Genomic DNA, 25,392 nt, shown 5'->3' with positions numbered 1-25,392 from the left:
TACATGTTAACAAAAAAGCTGCTGCTGAACATTTCGAGGAACTATGATTTATGTGTACAAGCAAGAAGCAACATGCATGTCACTGAATTTTCTCTGTTTTCCCCTTGTATGATAGAGTGCTCACTAGCCAAAGGTGTGGAAATAAATTATGTACTACTAGCTTAGTAATTTGTATTTTCTCTCAACATGTAACTTATGTGGCTATGTGTTGTTCAAAACTAAGTATTTTACTATCTCATGATAATCTTTCGTGTGCTGCAAACCTTTTTTTTAAGATTACACGTATCTTATGTTAATCTTTCGTGTGTTGTAAACTTTTTTCTAAGTGCACGATTACTAGTATTAAAAATGACCGAAATCGACGATTGGAGACGACTTAAAACCCGAACTTTCATACCCATTTTTTCGCCGACGCGTCCGAGCCGACCCTAATTCAAGCCCGGGCGCGGAACGGGTTGAGATGTTCTGCAATAATCCACTCTCACCGCACCGGTGGATGGTGGTGGCACGTCGACGAGGCTGTGGCCACACGACAAATCCCCAACTCGACGGCATCTTTGTCTTCCAAGCAAATTTGTGCTTTCCCTTCCCATCTTCATTGGTTTCTCCTCTCTGCGCTCACACAATTTATACCATTCCTCGTCTAGTGGCTCCATCTTCCCAGCTCCGTCCCTCATTGCTCCTCCTGTTTCGTGCTGCTTTTGCGGCGAGGAGGCTAGGCCACGGCTATGGCCGCCACGTCGTGCGCGCTAGTCTCGGCCCTCGTAGTCGGCCGGCGCCGCGGGCCGTCCCGCCGGCGCGCGGCGCCCATCGGTGTGGTTCGATGCTCGCTCGACAGCAAGGTCTCCGACATGGCCGTCAACGGTGAGGACGTCTCTTTGGGTATCTAATCCCTGTTTTGGTATCTGAATGGCACAGACAAGGCGAATTAGTTCATCCTTGTGAACTTTGAGCGCAGTAAAAAAATTTGGACTATCAGGAGGGTAGGGCCTCTGAATTTCCTAAGTGACTGGATCGGGGAGAGGGGCAGCTCAGCGGGGTGATGGGGGCGCAGCTTGCTTGGTGCGCCACAGTCCAGGGCTCCTTGGAGGTGATGCAGGTGCCGATATAGCTTCATCTATCCGAGAGGCACCTTCCACTGATAGTTTGGTAAGTAGTGCTTGACTGAAAACACCCTCAGTGTTTCTGTCAGCATCTTACCCCACTGTCAGCTGGAAGGGGGCCTTGAGGATAGAAGAGATCATCTGAGCAAAGTCCTCCATATTCAACAGAGGCCCCTCCTTAAAAAGAATCAGCCATTTTTTTTAAATCTTCACCAGAATAAGCTACCGTATCTGTTTCATGTCGATCCTTTTAGCATTATCAAAGACATGGGAATTTCTATATTTGCATATGCTACACAAGCACAAACAGAGTTCAGGGTGATATGGTTCTTATGTGCAGGCCAGAATCTGGCAACAGAGAAAGAATTGGTACCTAATTCACAAGAAAAGAAGCTGGAAATATACCTCCAAATCTGTTTTGCCACAGTACAATGGAAAAATAAATGCTCAATAGATTCTTGCTCAGCGTAGGAAACACATTCTGTAGTTTTTTCAATTCCTCTCTTGCTGAGACTATGATCAATCATAAGTTTATTGTGGGAGAGGAGCCATTTGAAGATTTGAATCCTAGGAGGATCAACAATGGAACAATAGAAGGCATAAAGATAGGCTGGATCCCTCTAAAATCGATGATACTATATAATGATCCAGTGGTGTACCCCCCCTTTAGATTCGTATACTGCCAAATCAGCGAGTCCCCACAGTGCTGTAATTTTTGTGCGAAGTTGTAGATGGAATTGAGAATTGGGACTTGTCTGGCACCTAAATTTGTGAATTTCTTCTGTATGTCGTTAATTCCGCTTGGGTTCAATAGCTTCGACCCGGAGTGCCGTATCCACCAACGAACTTAATTGGAGAACTGGTGTAGCTGAGAAATGAGTTAATTAAAACCTTATGAGCTTTTACACAGCCTAATTTGGTCGGAGTTGTGGCTGCAACCGGGTATTAGCTAATCCTATATGCTGAATTCATGGATAAGTTGTATGCAGACCATGTATTTTTAGTTGGTCCCATTTTGGTTCCCAACAACCTTGCCCTAGTGCCATTGACTGGAAGATATCTTGATTTGCGTATTTGGCCTTTTCTCTCTGCTGCAGCACCGAAAGGACTGTTCCCGCCGGAGCCTGAGCACTACAGGGGCCCGAAACTCAAGGTCGCCATCATAGGTGCCGGCCTTGCCGGCATGTCCACCGCAGTAGAGCTCTTGGACCAGGGACACGAGGTTTGCTGATTTGCTGCCTTCAGCAATGCGAAAATCGCGTTCCTCCAGGAAAAGCAGTGTCATTGTAACACTGCCAAAATTGGTGTCTTGACCCTTGCAGGTTGATCTGTATGACTCCCGAACTTTTATTGGTGGCAAGGTTGGTTCTTTTGTCGACAAGCAAGGGAACCATATCGAGATGGGGCTGCATGTCTTCTTTGGTTGTTACAGCAATCTTTTCCGCCTCATGAAGAAGGTACTGTTTTTTTACTCTTGGATTGTTGGAGAAACAGCCAGTGTGGAGTGTGTTTTTACTGTTGACTACCTTGAGTAGCTATGAAGATGCCTTGCCGAAAAAAGCAGCTATGGACATGATTGAGATATTATAACCTGAAAAGGTTGGAATTGGGCCTGTATACTTCAGAGTTAAATAAATTTAGCCTATCGCATGGAGAATCCTTTTGTCTGTATGAAGCATGTAAATTTTGTTGTGTGGCTGTGTGATTGGTACATCTGCAAGATTTTTCTCACTTAACAGTATTAATTGTTGGTGAAATTTGATATTTTGTATTTCAGGTTGGGGCTGATAATAATCTACTAGTCAAGGAGCATACCCATACTTTTGTAAATAAAGGGGGCATTGTTGGTGGTATGTTCATTTATCATATACTGAAGTACCTAACAGTCGTAGGAGGAAACATGGTCTTAGGCTGTAATGTTAAACTCATTCATGATTACTTTCGAGTTTTTTTAATATAATTGAAAACTATAATGTTCCAATTTGTTGTAGTATAGTTGAATTCTGAAGTTCAAGGGCAAATGTTGTATATTTTGCTAGCTTTGTGCCGTATTGTGTACTTTACTGGCCAAACCAGCTGAACTCATATTTGCTATACATATTCACATTTACTTAATTTTTGGAGGTTTTCATAGCGCTTGCCTTTCTGTGTAGAACTTGATTTTCGGTTCCCTGTGGGCGCTCCTTTACATGGCATCCAAGCATTTCTAAGAACCAATCAACTCAAGGTAATCACTTCAGAATTTCATTTGCTACTACCACACAGAACAATAAAATCATATGAAGTAATTTGGCTTTGCAATTTGTTTCCCTTATAGTTTGTAGTTACACATTGCAAATTATTGTAACATTTTTGCCTTGCACTTTATTAATATCGTGCCCATGATTCTTGCCGTATCTCTCTACTTAAATCTGCAACTTAAATATCGTTTTGTATGTTATTTCCTCTGAACATCTTCTGAAATTCATCTGAAAGCATGTCTTTTCAGCCCATGCGTCACTACTTTGTGAAAGTAGTACTCTGGCACCTCAGCACTCCCTTTTCATTAGGTCACAATGCAATCAGCTGAATATGGGCTAATATTTCTCGAAAGCAGTTACAGTTGATCAGTCTGTTAACTGTAGCAATCTATTCCCTTCGAAAATAAATAGCTTGTAGCTCATGCTAATTTCAGACAAAGTACAGTTTATTACAGTTTGTGTGTTCTGTTATTCTTCTGTCTTATGGATAATCAAAGCATTGTGAAGTCCTCACAACTGCCTATTTGTGCAAATACCTTAAATAGTATATACCTAATTCATGACCGTCCTATCTTCAGGTCTATTGAGAGCCTATTTGTGCAAATACTTTAAATAGTAGGTTTATTGAGAATTTTCTGTCTGAACTTGTAACAAGTGAAAGATTCTATAAGCGTGAGCGCAACATAACCACTGGAAGTCTTGTCAACTTTGCCCGTCGCTTTAGTTTGCTGCATACGAGTGGTTGGGGCGCGCCCTGGGCGTGCCTCGTGAGGCGGTACTGGGCGGTGCCAGGCAGCCAGCAGCCCTTTCCCATTTCATTCTAAAAACAGTTTGTAAGAAAAAAGTAATTTAACATCGTAGCATCGTTTAAGCCTTAAGGCGATGACCTGATGAGGTCAAAAGAAGCAACATATCTCCCAAGTGTTAACACTGGACTGTAGAAAGTGATTCCATACTCGTTTACTTTTTATTAATTGCTTAACAGGACATTCAGAACATATTTCATCGCCAGAGCTCTAGGTAGCTGGTAGTACAACCATATTCATGCTTGCCGTTGACGAAGCCACAAATTCGGAAGCATCAAATGGCTTGGTGCAAGGAGCCAAGGACACTGATTGAGGCAGTGTCGGGGGGATAACCCCGGGGTAGGCTCATCGAGCCTGCTCCTTCATCTCTTGCCCAAAAGGGATGACCAAGTATAGTTTCCCAAGGCCCAAGTCTTCTGGCCGGCTGCCGGCTGTCGGCTGGAGGACGAGGCGGCCAACTCTCTGGCCGGCCAGGCAACCCCTGCCGGCTAGATGCGAGACGGCTACCTCTTCCTGACCGTCTTGGCCAAGCCAGCCGGCTAGGAACGAGGCGGCCGTGCCCATGCCGGCTAGCCAAGCAGGCTAGCCCGGCTAGCCGGCCGGGGATGTCAAGTCACATCAGATCGTAGGTCATGACGAGACCCTATGATTAAAGGTAGCTACGCGTCAGCAAAGGTACTGGATCGGAGCGCCGGGCAGGTACGAGCGTCGGCGGCCACGCCGCTGACCTACCCCGGCTCTGATCCATCACCCAGCATAGTGTCGGACCGTCAAACTCCCACTCCATTACTGCACTCGGCGTGGGGAACAGTGGAGGCGGTCATACTATCTGCCCATGACGAATCTAGCTGGACGACGCCGGACATACAACGCGTGCTCGGCGTCAACCTTATGCGAGAGCTTCATTGGCTAGCCGGCGGGTCCCACAGCCAGACGAGACCTCGCAGCCGGCGGGCCCCTCAAGCAACAAGACAAGGCCCTCGTGGGCCCCCTGGCCAGTCGGGTCCCACTCTTGTACCCTTTATCCATATTGTAGGCCGGTGGGTTCGTCTATAAAACCCCCCGGTCACCCTCCATGCAGAGGGTCGGTCGAACCACACATCACACCCACCAACCACATAGAGAGGGTCGGTCGAACCACATATCACACCCACCAACCACATAGAGAGAGGCAGAGACGAGCCGGCTGCTCCCCTCTTCCTCCTCCTCAACACAGCTTCAGGAGCAACCTTGTAATCCATCCATATACATCATACACTCCGGCAGGACTAGGGGTCTTATCTCTACGGAGAGCCCTGAACCTCGGTACATCGTGCGTTCCATGCTTGTACCAACCTCGTCCCCAGCGCCCTCCGTTGTCCCTTCGGTTCTCACCGACTTTAGCCTACCTATGGCATATGTTGTGAGTATTCATCGACATTTGGCGTCCACCATGGGGCCGATCGCGACATCGGCTGGCTTTACGCGCTGGGCGGGGCCCCGCACCTACACCACCGGATGCATCGCGTCTGGATCGATCTGCATGCCCGTGGAGCCCGCTTTCGGTGAGGCAACACCGATGATGATCGACGTCCCCGTCCGCCATGCGGATTCAGACGAAGATTCCGATGACGAGGCGCCTCCTAGCGTCGTCGTCGTCGCTGCTATGGAGAACCTCAGCGTTCTCTTTAGCGACCTGCGTCTCAACGACGGTCCTCGCTACTTCGGCGAGGACTTCGATGTTGAGGCGCTATGCGCCAGCTTCAGTAGGCTCTCTATCGCTGAGATGCCTGCGCATGACGTGTACCCCAGCAACGTACTCGTCTTCGACGGCCCTCCGCCGTCGGTGGGGTTCTTCACCCCGTACCATGTCGCCACCGTCTCCAACGTCGTGGAGGTGATGGTCATCGGTGCTGGCACCAGCACGACTCATGGCAAGGCGTCTGCAGACGCTGGTGAGCCTGCTGCTGTCACCGCTGATACTCTTCAGGACGCTCTCGCCGGCCTGAATTCACCCATCGCCGCTTCCACAAACCCTAACGACGCCCGAGCCTCATTGGAGGAGGCTCGCAAGCATATCTTGGAGGAGGGCATTGCCGTCGCCTCGGTAAAACGTCGGATGGAGGCCACGCAGCGAGAGTATAACTCCGCATACGGCCTCACTCCGATTTCCGAGGCCCCTAGCCGGCTTGGATCGGTCCGCGGCCGCGGCCGGTTCATTGCTGAGATCCTAGGCGGCAACCAGCCCGTCTATGAGACCCCTGCAGCCAACTTTGATCAATCTCAACCGGAGTGTTGGCTCGCCAAGAGTGATGATGATTCGTGGTTATGGCATGCTAGATTTGAACACGTTAACTTCTACGCCTTGAAGAAGATGTCAAAAATGGAGATGGTATCTGGGATGCCATTTATCGACCATGTTGATCGAGTATGTGGCGGGTGCTTGGTTGGAAAGCAGTACCGCAGGCCGTTCCCTGCTCAGTCTACCTATCGTGCAAGTGATGCACTCCAGCTGCTCCATGGTGATCTATGTGGCCCTATCACCCCGGCAACTCACGGAGGAAAGAAGTACTTCATTGTGGTAGATGACTACTTGAGATATATGCGGGTCATTTTCCTACGATCTAAAGATGAGGTGTTTGAAGCGTTCAAGAAGCTAAAGGCTGCAACGGAGATGGAACATAAGTTGAAGGTTCGCGCTCTACAGACAGATCGCGGCGGAGAGTTTTCGTCGAACGAGTTCAACGACTACTGCGAGAAGATTGGCATAAGAAGGTTCCTCACGACACCTTATACGCCACAACATAACGGGGTCGTTGAAAGACGCAATCGAACCGTGGTTGACATGGCAAGGAGTTTACTCAAGAGCAAGAACCTACCGGGGACTTTTTGGGGAGAAGCTGTCTCGACGGCAGTCTATCTTCTCAACCGGGCTCCAACGAAGGCGGTGATCGGCAAGACTCTGTATGAAGCAATTTACGGACGTAAGCCGAATGTGTCTCATCTACGGACGTTCGGGTGCGTAGCACATGTGAAGACGGCGGAGCCGCACCTCTCAAAGCTTGTCGATCGTAGCACCAAGATGGTGTTCATCGGATACGGGAGGAGTTCCGGCACCAAGGCATACCGCTTCTACGATCCACAAACCAAGCGTCTACGGATTTCACGCGACGTCGTGTTTGAAGAAAACCAAGCGTGGAATTGGAGCGCCGCAGCCGACGATGCTCCAAACGGTAACATATTCACGGTTGAATTTCCAACTGATGATGATGTAGGGGAGGATGTCCAGGTGGTTGGCAAGACACCCAACCAAGGTGACCACAATGCTAGTGATCATCATGGTGCCGACACCGACGACAACGCGCATAGGTCGCAAGGAGATAGCGACAACGACGCGCACGACACGGGCGGAGATCTCGACGACAACATCGACAACGAGGCGCATAGTGACGACGACAATCAAGATGATGGTCACGGTCACGACGACTACGCCGACGACGCGGATGTCGATGACACGCCCGGGTCTCAGCCGTCTTCCTCAAATGCATCAACACCGACACAATTTGTGTCGCCTCCTTCGCAAGCCACAACGGACTCCTCAGGGCCTCGTCGCTACAAGACCCTCAAGAAAGTCTACAAGTACACAAAGCCAGTTACGCTCGAGTACTCTGGACTATGTCTGTTCGGAGTTGAGGAGCCGGCGAACTTCGTAGAGGCGAGCAAAAGTCCTAGCTGGACGCACGCCATGGATGAGGAGATGAAGGCGATTGAGAGCAATGACACGTGGACTTTGGTAACCCGTCCTCCAAACCAAAAGGCGATAGGTTTGAAGTGGGTTTACAAGTTAAAGAAGGACACACAGGGTATCATTGTGAAGTACAAGGCAAGACTCGTTGCAAAGGGCTACGTACAACGTCAAGGAGTTGACTATGATGAGGTGTTTGCACCGGTTGCTCGACTCGAGACAGTAAGAGTGCTCCTAGCTTTGGCAGCACAAGAGGATTGGAAGGTTCATCATATGGATGTTAAATCCGCTTTCCTCAACGGCGATCTCACAGAAGAAGTGTACGTAGAACAACCCCTCAGCTACGAGAAGAAAGACGAACAAGCGGAAGTTGACAAGCTCAAGAAGGCACTTTACGGGCTGATGCAAGCGCTAAGAGCTTGGAATTCAAAGTTAGACCAAAGTATGGTCACGCTCAGGTTCAAAAGATGTGCCCTCGATGATTCGAAGGACAATCTACAAAGCACCGAAGAAGAGGTGAAGATTGAAGACATGACCAAAAAGGAGTGTTGTCATCGAGCTACGGACGAGCCGACGACAGTAAAGACGGTCCATAAAATGCTGCAAGGGACGACAAAGGCCATGCCGATGATAATAGTTATGAGAAGCAGCAATCGTGTTTGGGACCCAGGTCGGAAGTAAGGACATCGTGCTTAGGGGGTGAATGTGAGTTAATCACGTTGCCCTGTACACATAGGATTAGGAAAAAAGCCAAACCGAGTCCTAGTAGTATTAGGATATCTAGTCCTAGTCTATTTCCATAGTCCCTTGTGGATGTGTATAAAAGGCACCCTAGGGGTGTTGCTTGTAACATCAGAAAATAGACGAGCAATAAAGCAAACAAGGCACGTCAAGAGGCTTTGGCAATCACCAAATATTTCCTCCGTTCTGTTTCAGCCGTTCGCCAAGTAACGATCCACTGACGAGACGATCGATCGTATCGGTCCTGCTAGCTTGCCCAGGCTACTCACAAACTCGTATACGAATAAGAAGTGCAACTGGAATCCATCCAGCTGCTTGTGTGCTTGCTAGCTTGCAAGTGCACACACGTCGTAGCTGTGGGAGATTTGATCTAGCCATCAAAAGCCAACAGCTACACGTCAGCAAAGGTACTGGATCGGAGTGCCCGACAGGTACGAGCGTCGGCGGCCACGCCGCTGACCTACCCCGGCTCTGATCCATCACCCAGCATAGTGTCGGACCGTCAAACTCCCACTCCATTACTGCACTTGGCGTGGGGAACAGTGGAGGCGGTCGTACTATCTGCCCATGACGGATCTCGTTGGACGACGCCGGACGTACAGCGCGTGCTCGGCGTCAACCTTACGCGAGAGCTTCATTGGCTAGCCGGCGGGTCCCACAGCCAGACGAGACCTCGCAGCCGGCGGGCCCCTCAAGCGACAAGACAAGACCCTCGTGGGCCCCCTGGCCAGCCGGCAAGGCTGCCAGCCGGGTCCCACTCTTGTACCCTTTATCCATATTGTAGGCCGGTGGGTTCGTTTATAAACCCCCCCGGTCACCCTCCATGCAGAGGGTCGGTCGAACCACATATCACACCCACCAACCACATAAAGAGAGGCAGAGACGAGCCGTCTGCTCCCCTCTTCTTCCTCCTCAACACAGCTCCAGGAGCAACCTTGTAATCCATCCATATACATCATACACTTCGGCAGGACTAGGGGTCTTATCTCTACGGAGAGCCCTGAACCTGGGTACATCGTGCGTTTCATGCTTGTACCAACCTCGTCCCCAGCGCTCTCCGTTGTCCCTTCGGTTCTCACCGACTTTAGCCTACCTATGGCATATGTTGTGAGTATTCACCGACAGGCAGTGAGAGGTGAATGTCGTTGCCTGCGTGCAATGGCAAGAACCAGGTTGTTCATCCTCCCAAACCCCATGCTGGCCTTGTCCCAAGCCCCGAGCGCCGCCTTAGTGACCCTTCCAGCCTTCCGGGCGCCCCCATGTCGCTGCTAAGTTGATCATATTAGTGCAATCGACAACTCTGAAGATGACAATAATTAAAGCACCCTAAACATCCAAACATGGCGAGTAGCAAGAATCACTGACACCCCTTTCATTGTTTTAGTAAGCAAAATGAGTACAATATAAAAACTCTCTATGTCCATATTCCAACAACCAACACACCTTTTTTTAGAATGCTGAACTTTGTTCTGACATACTTTGCCAATGGTCAGATAAGATTCATATGTGTATCCACTTTCTCTTGCCATGGTCAAAGAAACCATAGTGAGCAATATAAGAGGTTAAGAGGAGGGGAGAACGTCAACATGACTACCAAAATGATTGGGCAAAGAACCTTATTTGGACTATTCATCATTGTTGAGTTGTTCAGTATCTGTCATTAAAAATCTAAATGTGGCAAATATTTTAGACAATGGGAACTTTGAAAGGTGAGAAATTAAGTTGATTAGGGTTGTGTGTGCGTGTGTGTGTTTATTAAGAGAAGCACATGTATGTACAAACATCAAGCAGTAACGTGCATTGCCAAGAAATTTTTAAAATGACCAAATGAATGAGATTAACTTTAACACATATATTAGGTTTACCCTGATTATGCTTAAGCAAAAACCAACCTTGATAGGAAATTTTCTTAGGTAGAATATTGGAGATAGCAGCAGATTGCACCATATCTGTGCTTAAACAGAAAAAAACTATTGGACAATTATAACAGATATTTAGCAATCAAAGCCATTAAGGAGGAAGGATGAGACAAACAAAAGTGCATACATACAGCTATCCATTGCTGGTACAATCTACCCTCGGCATGAATAAAGATATACCCAGAAGTTGCGTTCTCAGGTGGAGCATCTGCATATATGCTATGCTATTGTGTTATCACTTGCTATAGAATCGGGAGGGGGAAAGAGGAGTACCTCCAGAAGGGACAAGGCCTCTTGTCTGGTAGCTCCCGTGAGTTCTCCCATCTCGTGTGTGTGGCGGCTCAGACTGAGAACGGGATGGCTTGGAGCCTCCTTCTAGGTCAGTCCCTTTACATGGGCTTGGGCCCTAAGAGATAAGTGGATGGGCTGGGTCCATACTGGTTCAACACTCCCCTTCAAGATGGGTGGTAGATATTTATCATTCCCATCTTGTCACATGCCAAGTTATGGTCCTTTGTTCCCAACCCCTTTGTCAAACAATCTGCAAACTGCTGTCCAGAGCTGACATGAGTAAGGCTGATGATCCCGGCATCAAGTTTCTCCTTAATGAAGAAGCGATCAGTTTCCACATGCTTTGTCCTATCATGTTAAACTGGGTTATTAGCGATGGCTATAGCTGACTGATTGACACACCACACCTTCAAGGGTCCCTTCCTCAGAAGTTTCAACTCGCTCAGTAGGTACTTCACCCAGAGCATCTCACACAACCCTTGGGATAATGCTCTATACTCGGCTTTTGCTGTTGATCTAGACACAACCAACAATTTCTTGCTTCTCCATGACACCAAATTTCCTCCCACAAACACGCAGTAGCCAGAAGTTGATCTTCTATCATCTTGACAACTGGTCCAGTCAGAGTCACTATAGCCATCCACCTCAAGATGTCCACTCTTCCCAAACCAAAACCCTTTACCGGAGTCCCCTTCAAGTATCTCAGGATTTTGTGCACAATGTCAAGATGCCCACTCCTTGGTTCATGCATGTATCTGCTCACCCACCCCCATAGCATATGTAATGTCAGGCCTGGTATGACACAAGTACAACAACCTCCCAACCAATTTCTGGTATGAAGGGGAGCTTTGGCGCAGAGGTAAAGCTGCTACCTTGTGACCATGAGGTCACGGGTTCAAGTCCTGGAAACAGCCTCTTGCAGAAATGTAGGGAAAGGCTGCGTATAATAGACCCGAAGTGGTCGGACTCTTCCCCGGACCCTGCGTAAGCGGGAGCTACATGCACCAGACTGCCCTTTCAACTCCGCCTATGTTGTCTCAACATAGCCGGTGCCAAGCCCGGGTGAAGGAGGAGGGTTGTGATAGGCTTGGCGAGCCAATGTCAAAACTCAGCCACTCTTATGGAGATGAAACCCATCTCTATAGGAGTGTAGACAACATAGAGAAGTACAAGATGACAAAGAAGGCCGCAAAGTGAGCTGTGAGTGAAGCAAGGGGTCGGGTGTATGAGGACCTCTACCAACGGTTAGACACGAGGGAAGGCGAAAGGGACATCTATAAGATGGCCAAGATCCGAGAGAGGAAGGCGAGGGATGTTGACCAAATCGTGCATCAAGGACGGAGGAGAGCAAGTCCTGGTGAAGAACGAGGAAATTAAGCATAGATGGCGGGAATACTTTGACAAGTTGTTCAATGGGGAGAGTGAGAGCTCTACCATTGATCTGGACGACTCCTTTGATGATACTAGCAGGCGTTTTGTGCGGCGAATCCTGGACTGGACGACTCCTTTGATGATACTAGCAGGCGTTTTGTGCGGCGAATCCTGGAGTCGGAGGTCAAGGAGGCTTTAAAGAGGATGAAAGGAGGCAAGGCGATGGGCCCTGATTGTATCCCCATTGAGGTGTGGAGAGGTCTCGGGGACATAGCGATAATATGGCTAACCAAACTTTTCAACCTCATTTTTCGGGCAAACAAGATGCCAGAAGAATGGAGACGGAGTATATAGTACCAATCTTCAAGAACAAGGGGGATGTTCAGAGTCGTACTAATTACCGTGGAATTAAATTGATGAGCCATACAATGAAGCTATGGGAGAGAGTCATTGAGCACCGCTTAAGAAGAATGACAAGCGTGACCAAAAATCAGTTTGGTTTCATGCCTGGGAGGCCGACCATGGAAGCCATTTCTTGGTACGACAACTTATGGACAGATATACAGAGCAAAAGAAGGACTTGCATATGCTGTTTATTGACTTGGAGAAGGCCTATGATAAGATACCGCGGAATGTTATGTGGTGGGCCTTGGAGAAACAGAAAGTCCCCGCAAAGTACATTACCCTCATCAAGGACATGTACGATAATGTTGTGACAAGTGTTCGAACAAGTGATGGCGACACTGATGACTTCCCGATTAAGATAGGACTACATCAGGGGTCAGCTTTGAGCCCTAATCTTTTTGCCTTGGTGATGGATGAGGTCACAAGGGATATACAAGGAGATATCCCATGGTGTATGCTCTTTGCGGACGATGTGGTGCTAGTCGATGATAGTCGGATGGGGGTCAACAGGAAGTTGGAGTTATTGAGGTTAACCTTGGAATCGAAAGGTTTTAGGCTTAGTAGGACTAAGACCGAGTACATGAGGTGCGCTTTCAGTATTACTAGGCACGAGGACGAGGGGGATGTTAGCCTTGATGGGCAGGTGGTGCCTCGGAAGGACACCTTTCGATGTTTGTGGTCAATGTTGCAGAAGAATGGGGATATCGATGAAGTTGTGAACCATCGAATTAAAACCAGATGGATGAAGTGGCGCCAAGCTTCTGGCATTCTCTATGACAAGAGGGTGCCACAAAAGCTAAGAGGCAAGTTCTACAGGACGACGGTTTGACCCGCAATGTTGTACACATGAAGGTGCGCAGGCCGGCCGAGGGAGCCTAGACTGGACCACTCTACACGGTGATCCGAGTGCCAAAGCGACATCCACTGCGTAGTAAAATCCCATAGAATTGGCCCGAGAGTTTTGAGGAATTGTGTGCCGAGGACGATGTCAAACCCGCCCAATGGGATGGCGTGCAGATCAACTATGAAACGCTCCTTGTCAATGGTGATAGCAGCCTGCTGAAGGAGTCCGCGGCATGTCACCTTATCACCATTAGCAACCGTGATTCCCAGACGGCGATTGGAGGAGAAAGGCAGCTCGACGACGGTGGCCAGCTCTTCATGGATGAAGTTATGAGTGCTGCCCGAGTCAAGCAAGGCGACCAGGTCACGGTCCTCGATGCGAAGAGTGACCTACATGGTGTCGCTGGTGGGAATTCCTGTGACCGCCAGGAGCGAGATTTTGGCCTCCTGGAAATCCTCAAACTGCTCTTCGTCGTCGTCGGCGGACTAAATGTGGAAAAGCCGTTTGCAGCGATGACCCCGTGCGAACTTCTCGTCACAATTGATGCAAAGGCCCTTAGCGCACCGTTCATCCATCTCAGCTGGAGGAGTCCGGTAAAGCCGAACTAGGTGCGGCCATGGGGTGGAGTGGATGGTTGGGCCATGCAGCGGTGGTCGCGGCGCCGGTGATGGTATTGAGGTGCTCGAACGAGATTGCCAAGTCCATCGCCGCGTCCAAGGTCGCCGGTTTCAGCATCTCAACCTGAGTTTTCATGGGCTCGCCCAAATTGTTGGTGAAGATATCCCGCTCAACGTCGTCGGCAATGGGACGCACACGAGAGAGATTCTCGAGGAAGCGCTTGGAGTATTCCGCCACGGTGCCAGAGCGGCGAGTGGAGATCAGCTCGCCAAAGGGGTTGGTGCGTGTCGGCGGTCCGAAGTGGTTGGCGATGAGTTTTTGAAACTCGGTCCAAGTCGGCCGCTGGCCCAGCTTTGCCTCGAGGTGGCCATACCATAATGCGGCGACATCGGTGAGGTAGTAGGAGGCGAGCCACGTCTTATCGGAATCCTGCGTCCGCTGACTGAGGAAGAAGAGGTTGCAGCGTGTCAACCACGGCCGTGGATCGCTGGCCCGTCAAAGAGGGGAAAATCGATCTTATAGAGGCATGGAGCCTGATCGGACGCGGCGGCCGAATTGGCCGTGGCCCTAGTGTGGGACGACGCCTCTGGAGGCCACCTAGTTGAGGCGTGCCCTTCCCTTCCAGCCGGAGGAGGGCCAGGTTCTGCGCGCGCTGCTGCTGCGACGTATCAGCAAGCTGGCCCTGAACGGTTTTCAGTGTCTCGGCGATGGACTGGAGGGTGGCACGGTCCTCGGCGCGTTCCGACCTGGCGGTGTGGTTTTCCTCGGAGAGGCTGTTGAGAGTAGCGACCACGACCTCATGATCCTCCTGCTGTTTGGCCGCGAGGTCTTCGAGGGTTTGCGGTAGAGGCGGCGGCGGCGGGGACATGGCCGCCGGGATCGCCGAGGAATCTGATACCAAGTTGTCACGGGCCGGTGGATTTCCGCGGAGGTTGTAGGCGTGAGAGGTTGGAGGGCGAGGGCGAACCCCTCGCCGGCCTATTGTCGGAGAAGGAGGTGAGGAGGGGCGCCGTGGCGCAGGAGCAAGGGAGGTGAGATTTAGATTATTTTCTGCTTGCTTGATTGATCCCAAGGGTTGGCTATAAGTAGCCTGATTACAAGACCGGATTACAGACTCCAACTCTAATTGGGTGTTGGCAGGGTAACCTTCTTCGGGACTAAACCTTTTCAACTTAATACCCAGACTCCTAATTCTAAAAGGACTCTATATTTAAACTAGGACATAGTTTAGGCAGGTGCAGGGCCGGCCGGTACAGGGCCCTTGCGCCTACAGGACTGACCCCACATGACACCTTCGCTGTTGAAGAGTGTAATTGCTCTGTCAGATGGTTTAATTGTATGTATTGCTGTAAAATATTTAAATTGTGTTGCAGGTTTATGATAAGGCAAGGAATGCAGTTGCTCTCGCCCTAAGCCCAGTTGTTCAAGCTCTTGTTGATCCAGATGGTGCATTGCAACAAGTACGAGACTTGGATGGTGTAAGAATTTATCTTCTTTTTGTTTGTGTCATTAGTAGTGTGCATATATGCTATATATTTTAAATTCGGATAGTGGGTTCCTTGTGCACTTGCTTCCATTTCATCTTCCTTGCAAACTGTTTAGTCTAGCATGCGCGTATGGGACTGCAGAACAATTCATTAGTTTTTCCCCAGCGTAAGGGTAACTCAGTTGTAGCTGATTCCAAAATTTAGATATAAAGTTGTATATACACTTTTTCAGGTAAGTTTCACTGATTGGTTCATGTCTAGAGGTGGTACTCGAGAGAGCATCACAAGAATGTGGGATCCTGTTGCTTATGCTCTTGGTTTCATCGACTGTGATAATATCAGTGCTCGATGCATGCTTACTATTTTCACCCTGTTTGCCACAAAGACAGAGGCATCTTTGTTGCGCATGCTAAAGGGTTCACCTGATGTTTACTTAAGTGGCCCAATAAAAAAGTACATAACAGACAGGGGTGGTAGGTATGTTGACAGAGACCAATAATTCTCTTCAGTTGTCTATGTAATAAATATTGCAGTACCACCGTCTCTTTTTGCATTATAAACAAAATCCTTCAGGTTTCACTTGAGGTGGGGATGCCGAGAGGTTCTCTACGATAAGTCACTTGATGGAGAGACCTATGTGAAAGGCCTTCTCATCTCTAAGGTTAGCTTTTCGTCTACGTAGCAAGATTACTGCTAGATCATACAAGGTATTTATGCACTGTTCTGGTACTTCTGTTAGTACTCTCACTAACATGTTGCTACATCTGGGCATTGCAGGCTACAAGTAGTGAGATAATCAAAGCTGATGCATATGTTGCAGGTTATTTTTCTTCTCGATGTTTCTTTTGTTGATTGATTCCCAACCTTTCAAGCATAAATTGATGTTTCACCTTTTGTTGGGTGCAGCTTGTGATGTCCCAGGGATCAAAAGACTACTACCATTGGAATGGAGGGAATGGGATATGTTTGACAATATATACAAGTTAGATGGTGTTCCTGTAGTCACTGTTCAGCTTCGCTACAATGGATGGGTTACTGAAGTCCAAGACTTGGAGAAATCAAGGTAATTCCAACCCTGGGGCTCTTTGTTACTTCTTTGTTTTTATTTATGTTAGACCAATTAATATTCTCTGGCACATCCCTGATATTTTCAGGAAGAGTACATTTATGTCTGCTAAAATATGCTTGTGCAAAAGCAAATCCTTGCTGAGTGATGCTTTTTTTATCTTTGATTTAGACAACTCCAAAAGGCAGTTGGCTTGGATAATCTACTCTATACTCCGGATGCAGACTTCTCCTGTTTTTCAGACCTTGCACTGTCATCTCCTGCTGACTACTACATTGAAGGACAAGGTTCCCTTATCCAGTAAGGCTACCATCCAGCACTCACAAAGTTAACTGTTTGACGTTTTGAAACACTGGTTTATGTTTACATAATCTGGGCAGTTTACTGGGTGATTTGTGCAGTATAACTTCTAAAGTTCATGCAGCGAATCGGCTTATCTTTCTGTAAATAAATTCACCTTGCGTGTTTGCTTTATTTGCAGAGCTGTGCTAACTCCAGGTGATCCTTACATGCCATTGCCAAATGAGGAGATTATTAGCAAGGTTGAAAAACAGGTGGGCTTGTACATAATTTGTTGGTGAAAGGATCACTCTAATTGGTTGATGCAGATGATTTCTTTGACCAATATCTAAGCATGGCCTCGTTTTGAAGCAGTTCCACAGAATGTGATTTTATTGTGCTTGTTATGGATGCAACTTATCTCTATTGCATAGCCCAAGAGGCGTATATATATTACACAAGACTTTGGGGTACGAGGAATAGGACACTTGGACCTAATACTCCTTAGCCCCCTCCCCCCCCCCCCCCCCCCCCCCCGGTATCTAGAGCCTCGACGATCTACGATCTACGATGACGGACAGCGACGCTGAGTCGGTCAAGTCCGGCAGCGGCGGTGCCAAGGCGAACAAGAACGGCGACAAGGTGAAGAAGGGCGTCAAGTCAGCAACCAGTGGTGGAGGAACGAGCGGCGCTAACGTCCAGGCGCATCGCAACATCCCCATCCAGTACCCGATGCTCACCGACGCCAACTACGGCGTGTGGGCGGTGAAGATGAAGATTATTCTTCGATCCCTTCGAGTGTGGGAGGCCATCACGGACGACGACGTCGACGAGGAGCGCGACGAAGGTGCCATGGCCGCCATAGCCCAGTCTGTGCCGGATTCCGTGCTGATGACATTGGCGGAGTTCGAGACGGCAAGAGAGGCGTGGAACGCACTCAAGGAGATGAGGATCGGAGAAGATCGCGTCACCAAGGCTCGGGCACAAGTGCTGAAGCGCCAATTTCACAAGTTGCAGATGGAGAAAACTGAATCAGTGAATGACTATGCCATGCGTCTTACTAGTTTGGTGGGAGAGATCCGCGCGCTTGGTGCAAAGCTCGATGAGACCGAGATCGTGGAGAAGTTTTTCAGTTCAGTCACTGATAAATTCACGTACATCATCGGCACGCTCGAACAACTTTACGACATCGACGACATGACCATAACGGAGGCGATCGGACGATTGCGGACATGGGAAGAGAATGCTCGTGGCTGTCGGAAAGGCAAAGGAGGAGGTAATGACCAACTCATGTACTCGCGCGCAGATTGGGAGGCCCCAAGTAGCAAAGGAAGGCGTGACGGTGGCGAAGGCTCAAGCAACACGAAGGGCGATGGACAAACTGGAAAAGGCAAAGGAAAAGGCAAACCACAAGGTCGTGGTAAGGCGGGCAAATCTAAAGAGCAGAAACCACGGAACTTGGACTTGTCTGAGGTCAAGTGCTATAACTGCAATAAGATGGGTCACTTTGCGAAGGATTGTCCAAAGCCTAACAAGCGGGAGATCAAGGCAAATTTGGCAAAGCAGGAAGACGAAGGTCCAGGTCTTCTGATGGCCGAAGTTTGTGATCTCGCTGAAACGGTGGTTGTGAAACCAAGCCGGAAGGTGCTACTTCATGAGGAAAAAGTGACACCAAAGTTATCCGGTGATCAGAACGTGTCGTGGTATCTCGACACGGGTGCCAGTAACCACATGACGGGGTGCAAGGAGAAATTCCTCGAGCTGGAATTTGATGTTGAAGGCTCGGTCAAGTTCGGTGATGGTTCAGCTGTGGAGATTTGTGGGCAAGGATCTGTCCTCTTTGAGGGTCTCACAGGCGAACATCGCATACTCACCGGAGTGTACTACATCCCACGGCTGCGCAACAACATCATCTCTATTGGAAAGCTTGACGAGAATGGATGCAAGGTGAATATAGAGAGCGGAGTGATGACGATCTTCGACAACCTCCGAAACGTGCTAGCTCGTGTTAATCGCACACGGAATAGGCTCTATATCCTCAACCTTGATCAATCTCAACTGGAGTGTTGGCTTGCCAAGAGTGATGATGATTTGTGGTTATGGCATGCTAGGTTTGGACACGTTAACTTCTACGCCTTGAAGAAGATGTCAAAGATGGAGATGGTATCCGGGATGCCAGTTATCGACCATATTGATCGAGTATGTGACGGGTGCTTGGTTGGAAAACAGCACCGCAGGCCATTCCCTGCTCAGTCTACCTTTCGTGCAAGTGATGCACTCGAGCTGCTCCATGGTGATCTATGTGGCCCTATCACCCCGGCAACTCACGCTGGAAAGAAGTATTTCTTCCTTGTGGTAGACGACTACTCGAGATATATGTGGGTCGTTCTCCTACGGTCTAAAGATGAGGCATTTGAAGCATTCAAGAAGCTGAAGGCTGCAACAGAGATGGAACACAAGCTGAAGGTTCGCGCTCTACGGACAGATCGCGGCGGAGAGTTTACGTCGAATGAGTTCAACGACTACTGCGAGAAGATTGGCATAAAGAGGTTCCTCACGACACCTTACACGCCGCAGCAGAATGGGGTCGTTGAAAGGCGCAATCGAACCGTCGTTGACATGGCAAGGAGTTTACTCAAGAGCAAGAACCTGCCAGGGACTTTTTGGGGAGAAGCTGTCTCGACGGCAGTCTATCTTTTCAACCGGGCTCCAACGAAGGCGGTGATCGGCAAGACTCCGTATGAAGCAATTTACGGACGTAAGCCGAATGTGTCTCATCTACGGACATTCGGGTGCGTGGCACATGTGAAGACGGCGGAGCCGCACCTCTCAAAGCTTGCCGATCGTAGCACCAAGATGGTGTTCATCGGATACGAGAGCAGTTCTGGCACCAAGGCATACCGTTTCTACGATCCACAAACCAAGCGTCTACGGATTTCACGCGACGTCGTGTTTGAAGAAAACCAAGCGTGGAATTGGAGCGCCGCAGCCGACGATGCTCCAAACAGTAACATATTTGCAGTTGAATTTCCAACTGATGATGATGCAGGGGAGGATGTCCAGGTGATTGGCAAGACGCCCAACCAAGGTGACCACAATGGTAGTGATCATCATGGTGCCGACACCGACGACGACGCGCATAGGTCGCAAGGAGATAGCGACAACGCCGCGCACGACACAGGCGGAGATCTCGACGACAACATCGACAACGAGGCGCATAGTGACGACGACAATCAAGATGATGGTCACGGTCACGACGACTACGCCGACGACACGGATGTCGATGACACACCAAGGTCTCAGCCGTCTTCCTCAAGTGCATCAACACCGACACAATTTGTGTCGCCTCCCTCGCAAGCCACAACGGACTCCTCAGGGCCTCGTCGCTACAAGACCCTCAAGAAAGTCTACAAGTACACAAAGCCAGTTACGCTCGAGTACTCCGGACTATGTCTGTTCGGAGTTGAGGAGCCGGCGAACTTCGTAGAGGCGAGAAAAAGTCCTAGCTGGACGCACGCCATGGATGAGGAGATGAAGGCAATTGAGAGCAATGGCACGTGGACTTTGGTAACCCGACCTCCAAACCAAAAGACGATAGGTTTGAAGTGGGTTTACAAGTTAAAGAAAGACACGGAGGGTGCCATTGTGAAGTACAAGGCAAGACTCGTTGCAAAGGGCTACGTTCAACGTCAAGGAGTTGACTATGATGAGGTGTTTGCACCGGTTGCTCGAATCGAGACGGTGAGAGTGCTCCTAGCTTTGGCAGCACAAGAGGATTGGAAGGTTCATCATATGGATGTTAAATCCGCTTTCCTCAACGGCAATCTCACAGAAGAAGTGTATGTGGAACAACCCCTCGGCTACGAGAAGAAAGGCGAAGAAGGGAAAGTTTACAAGCTCAAGAAGGCACTTTACGGGTTAAAGCAAGCGCCAAGAGCTTGGAACTCAAAGTTAGACCGAAGTCTGGTCTCGCTCGGGTTCAAGAGATGTCCCCTCGAGCACGCAGTCTATACAAAGAACTTCAAAGGCTCAAATCTGCTAGTTGGAGTTTATGTCGACGATCTGATTATCACTGGAGATAGCGTACAAGAAATTGAACGTTTCAAGGCGCAAATGAAGAACAAGTTTAGCATGAGTGATCTGGGATTACTCAGCTATTACTTGGGCATCGAAGTGAAGCAAAGCTCCGGAGAGATTTCCCTATGTCAATCGGCTTACACGGTCAAGTTATTGGACAAGTGTGGCATGTCAGATTGCTACGCGACACAAGTTCCAATGGACCAACGTCACAAGTTGAGCAAGCGTAGCTCAAATCCGCCGGTGGACACCACAATGTATCGAAGCGTTGTGGGTAGCCTAAGATACTTGGTGCATACCCGACCTGACTTGGCTTATTCAGTCGGGATCGTGAGTCGTTTCATGGAGAAACCGACAACCGAACACATGAGCGCGGTCAATCAAATTCTACGCTATGTGAAAGGCACAATTAATCTTGGCTGCACGTACAGAAAGGGAAAGGAAGGATTGATCCTTCGTGGATATTCAGATAGTGACATGGCAGGTGATGTTGATGACCGAAAGAGCACAACGGGCATGGTTTTCTACCTTGGCCCGAATTCTCAGAAGCAAAAGGTGGTGGCACTGTCTTCATGCGAGGCAGAATACATAGCGGCAAGCACGGCGGCTTGTCAAGCAGTTTGGCTGAGAAGACTCCTAGCTATTCTTGCAAAGCGGGAGGTGCAGAAGGTGTCATTAAAGATTGACAACCAAGCTGCAATCTCATTGTGCAAAAATCCGGTTCATCACGAAAGGAGCAAGCACATAGATACCCGGTTCCATCATATCCGGGAGTGCGTTGAGGAAGGGATGATAACGATAGAAGTTCTGCACGTGAATACGAAGGACCAGCTTGCCGATATTTTCACCAAGTCCCTCGGTCGACAGAAGTTCATCGAGATGAGGAAGAAAGTCGGAGTGCAAGCAATGAAGATATATCAACAAGGTTAAGGAGGTGAATGTAGTAATTAACCTAGTTGTAGTCTAAACGTACACGTGTGTCCTAATTTGGTTAGTATTGCAAACCGAGTAGGATTAGTAGTAGTATTGCAAACCGAGTCGGTTTGCAGTAGGCCTAGCTTAGCAATATATATACGTATACCCCTGTGTAGTCTTTGTATCAGATCAGAAAGATCAAAGCAATAGAAAATCACAGGACCGGCATAGCTCGACCGAGTCTCGTTTGTGTTTTCGAGCGATCAATCAGCAACCCGGTGACTAGTACGTATCGTGTAACTCTAGTACAAAGCTAGCTTGCCAGAAAGCATCCAGCTGCTTGCCTGCTTAGTGTTCTAGTTACGTTTGTTGGGCAAAGGATCGCCCAGCCGGAACTTGACGTAAAGTAATCATCGGCGTCCGCACGTTTGGCACCAAAGCCAACCCCCCCCCCCCCCCCCCTCAAGTGCAAAGCGTACACAACAGCATTGCTTTGAAGACGTGTAACACTGGAAAAAAAATGATAATTCAAAATCAGCGTCTTGAGAGTGTCTTCGTAGCATGAAGAGTCTTCAAAACCTATAGAGTCAAGCCAAAAGGAGATATGGTGCATCAAAGGAAGACACCACATCAATAGAAGATGCAAGAAAGGAAAAAAATGTTTTTGAGAGGTGGGGCTTATCAGGACACGTGTCGTCCATTGATTGGCCTTGCACAGTAATGCATGCAGGGATCCCTGCAGGAGAGCCGAACCCTAATACTAATACTCCTTAGCACTGAGGTTGATTCTGGTGTCCCCTCGATTCTAATGCATTTATAATTTTGTGCAGGTCTTAGATTTGTTCCCATCAGCCCGAGGCTTGGAGGTTACATGGTCGAGCGTGGTAAAGATCGGACAATCCTTATACCGCGAGGCTCCTGGAAATGATCCATTTAGACCTGACCAGAAGACACCAGTTAAAAATTTCTTTTTGTCTGGCTCTTACACGAAACAGGTACAGTACACCTAAAGCATTGACATAGTCCTGACCGCCAAAGCAGACAATTTGCGTTCAAATTCTCAGTAATTTGTGGAGTCAATTTAAAACAGAGGAATGCTTGCAAGTTGCAACATGGGATGATACACGGTCGTTAGGAAATAGTAAATGTGACCAAAATCATGACCTCCTTTATTGTTTTTGTAGGACTACATCGACAGCATGGAAGGAGCAACTCTCTCTGGCAGGCGAACAGCAGCCTACATCTGTGGTGCTGGAGAGGAGTTATTAGCCATTCGAAAGAAGCTTGTTGTTGATCACGTCGAGAAGGCCTCCGGGAAGGTTCAAATGTTGCAAACAAGTTAAACCTTGCAATCACCATAACCACAATGCCCAAACTATAGGTTTCAGGATTGTAGGCGATTGTCACAGTGATTTCTACAAATCCTGTTTGAGCATTAGATTCACTGCTGCCTTTTCTTTAGCCTTGGCACATTTGCGCAGCGCATGTTCTCATCTTACAATTGGCAACCAGGTGTCCGTGTGGCATATAGGAATATGATCAGGCAGCGTGTATGTTCAGTTAAACCTTAGCACCCCCATTGGAACGATTGATGCCATATATTGCACATTTTCAGAATTATCCTGAGAAATATGTGAGTTTTGCCTGGAAAGATACCCACACCATTACCAGTGATCCTATACATTATGTGGCTATGCTCTGGCGACTCGGGGGAACCCCCACTAGCCCTGCCGTGTTTTTCCCCCCTTCCTCCCTAATTGTCTCGTCGCCACCAGAGAAGGCTGTCGGCGAACGCCCCGTGCGCTCTGGGGAAGGTGGCGGCGGGGCGCTCCTAGTGCATCTCGTTGCCGCAGCGCTAGGGAAGGAGCGGTGCCGTCGTGTTAGATCTGAGGGTTCGTTCTCAGGGCGGGGCAAAAGCGGCTGCCTCGTCGGTGTAGTACTGGTGGCTCAGGGCCGATGGCCTTCCCGTGGTGGCTCTGGTCCAGGTCGGAGGCTGGCCATGGGCGCTCAGCTTGCCTCAGTCGGCTGGCTCGCATCCATCTGGATATGGCCTTCATGGGTGCGGCGACCGGCAGTAGGTTGGCGCTGGTGACTCGAGTTGGTTCCCTTTGCTAGGTGTGTGGTGGTGGTGTGGTGAGCGTGTGGTGGAGGCACAGTGCCGAACTGCCGGTGGGCTTTGACCGATGGATCTGGGCCCGGGTGGGCCAGTCCTCATGCGGTGGCGGTTCTGCACCGACGACGCGCGTCTCTGGTGGCGGAGGCTTGCAGCGGTGTCATGGTGCTCCACTTTCAGCTCCTCGCATGTGTGCTTCCGCACTCTCCCTTCTGCAGGTTTGGTTCGCTGCTCAAATCCAGGTGAAAACCTTGCAACAACATGGTCGATGCCGGCGGCAACGACGTCCACGGGCGTCGTTTTCCTCCCTGGAGGTGCCGTTGTGATTTTTGTTCATCCAATCTTCCTGAAAACCTTAGATCGGACGTGGTCCGCTCGGGTGGTGGTGATGTCCTCACATCACTTGCTCCTTGGAGTCGCCATCTTTGGAGTCTTGTTAGCATTTGTAGGTGTGGCTAGCTGTTGGTGGAGTTGGGCGCTGTGGTGTCGTCGGTGGAGTCTGTTAGCAGTTGTAGTGTCAAGACCCAAGGACTACCAGCGATGAGCAGCTCTGTTTCAAACATGAAGATTGGCGGGAAGCAACGGAAGCCGTCCATCCAGGATCCGACGCATGACAGACCATCGTACCGATTCGCTTTAAGTGAAGCCTCGGCAGCCGTTGATCTCAGATCGTGCGGTGATAGTAACCTCGAGCGTCACTGTCGCGCTTCTGGCACGATCGCCCTCCTCTTCTTTATTCTTTCTGCTTTACTTTCCCTCTCCTTTCTGTAGGCTATATAAAGCCATGATCGAGCTCGTGTAGGGCATCTCTATCTTTCTAGGGTTTCCCCCTTGTGCGCCGCCAGTGTTCCTGGCTGGTTTTGTAATATAACTCGCCCTTCGGCCTTAAATCAGTGAGTAAAGAGGCTAGTTCGAGCGGAATTCCCCTGTTCTTCTTCTTGACAGTAAGCAGAGCCTGACAATGGTATTCAGAGCAAGTTCATCCTCGGCATAGGCTAGATCTGGTAGAGATGATGCTGGGGGTTGGCCGGTGAAAACCCTAGAAAGCAGAAAGAAGGTTTGGGCAACACCATGGTGGCAAGTGGTTGCAAAAGCTCTTGGCTTGCGCAGTAAAATCCCACCACCCTCCCAGATTCGGTGTACTATGGTGGCGACGACGGCGGTGCTGGCGACGGTAGAATTAACATCACCAAGCTCGGGCTGCAGCAGTGGCTGTAGTTAAATCCCTCTCGGGGTCTGTTCATCATCATAGAGGTAACTGCACCTCCCTGTCAAAACCCTCTCTAGCGGTGTCATGGCTAAGATGGTGGGCCCTACAAACTCAGCTTCCACAGATCAGCTTGAATTCTCCTCTCTCCAACTTGATGTTCAACTGCTTCAGAGAAACAGAGAG

At 49.2% G+C, this 25,392-nt stretch overlaps 1 protein-coding gene across 2 annotated transcripts; it reads left to right on the top strand.

Moving 5' to 3' along the window:
• Positions 1 to 458: 458 nt before the first annotated feature.
• Positions 459 to 23,537, top strand: LOC123425989 (zeta-carotene desaturase, chloroplastic/chromoplastic). 2 transcript variants are annotated; one of them, XM_045109766.1, is made up of 14 exons: positions 459 to 864; positions 2,201 to 2,325; positions 2,426 to 2,560; positions 2,881 to 2,953; positions 3,257 to 3,330; positions 15,436 to 15,522; positions 15,782 to 16,026; positions 16,123 to 16,210; positions 16,327 to 16,369; positions 16,456 to 16,612; positions 16,787 to 16,915; positions 17,097 to 17,169; positions 22,717 to 22,881; positions 23,071 to 23,537. In XM_045109766.1, exons 1-14 carry the CDS (start codon positions 729 to 731, stop codon positions 23,227 to 23,229), a joined length of 1,689 nt encoding a protein of 562 aa, XP_044965701.1. In that variant the 5' UTR covers positions 459 to 728; the 3' UTR covers positions 23,230 to 23,537. The 2 variants fall into 2 exon arrangements, with proteins under 2 accessions (XP_044965701.1, XP_044965700.1); XM_045109765.1 differs by having other exon boundaries at positions 15,436 to 15,540.
• The last annotated feature ends 1,855 nt before the right edge of the window (positions 23,538 to 25,392 follow it).

This window comes from Hordeum vulgare, chromosome 2H (assembly GCF_904849725.1).
Source record: "Hordeum vulgare subsp. vulgare chromosome 2H, MorexV3_pseudomolecules_assembly, whole genome shotgun sequence".
Lineage (NCBI taxonomy): Eukaryota > Viridiplantae > Streptophyta > Magnoliopsida > Poales > Poaceae > Hordeum > Hordeum vulgare.
The sequence above is the reverse complement of the archived record's forward strand: the minus strand, read 5'-3'. Positions and strand labels throughout refer to the sequence as shown.

Excerpts from the sequence above, each read along its gene's own strand:
- LOC123425989 (XM_045109765.1), top strand. The coding sequence starts at position 729 with ATGGCCGCCACGTCGTGCGCGCTAGTCTCGGCCCTCGTAGTCGGCCGG. Across the intron at positions 2,326-2,425 it reads TCTTGGACCAGGGACACGAG|GTTGATCTGTATGACTCCCG; the intron begins GTTTGCTGATTT and ends TGACCCTTGCAG. Across the intron at positions 3,331-15,435 it reads TAAGAACCAATCAACTCAAG|GTTTATGATAAGGCAAGGAA; the intron begins GTAATCACTTCA and ends ATTGTGTTGCAG.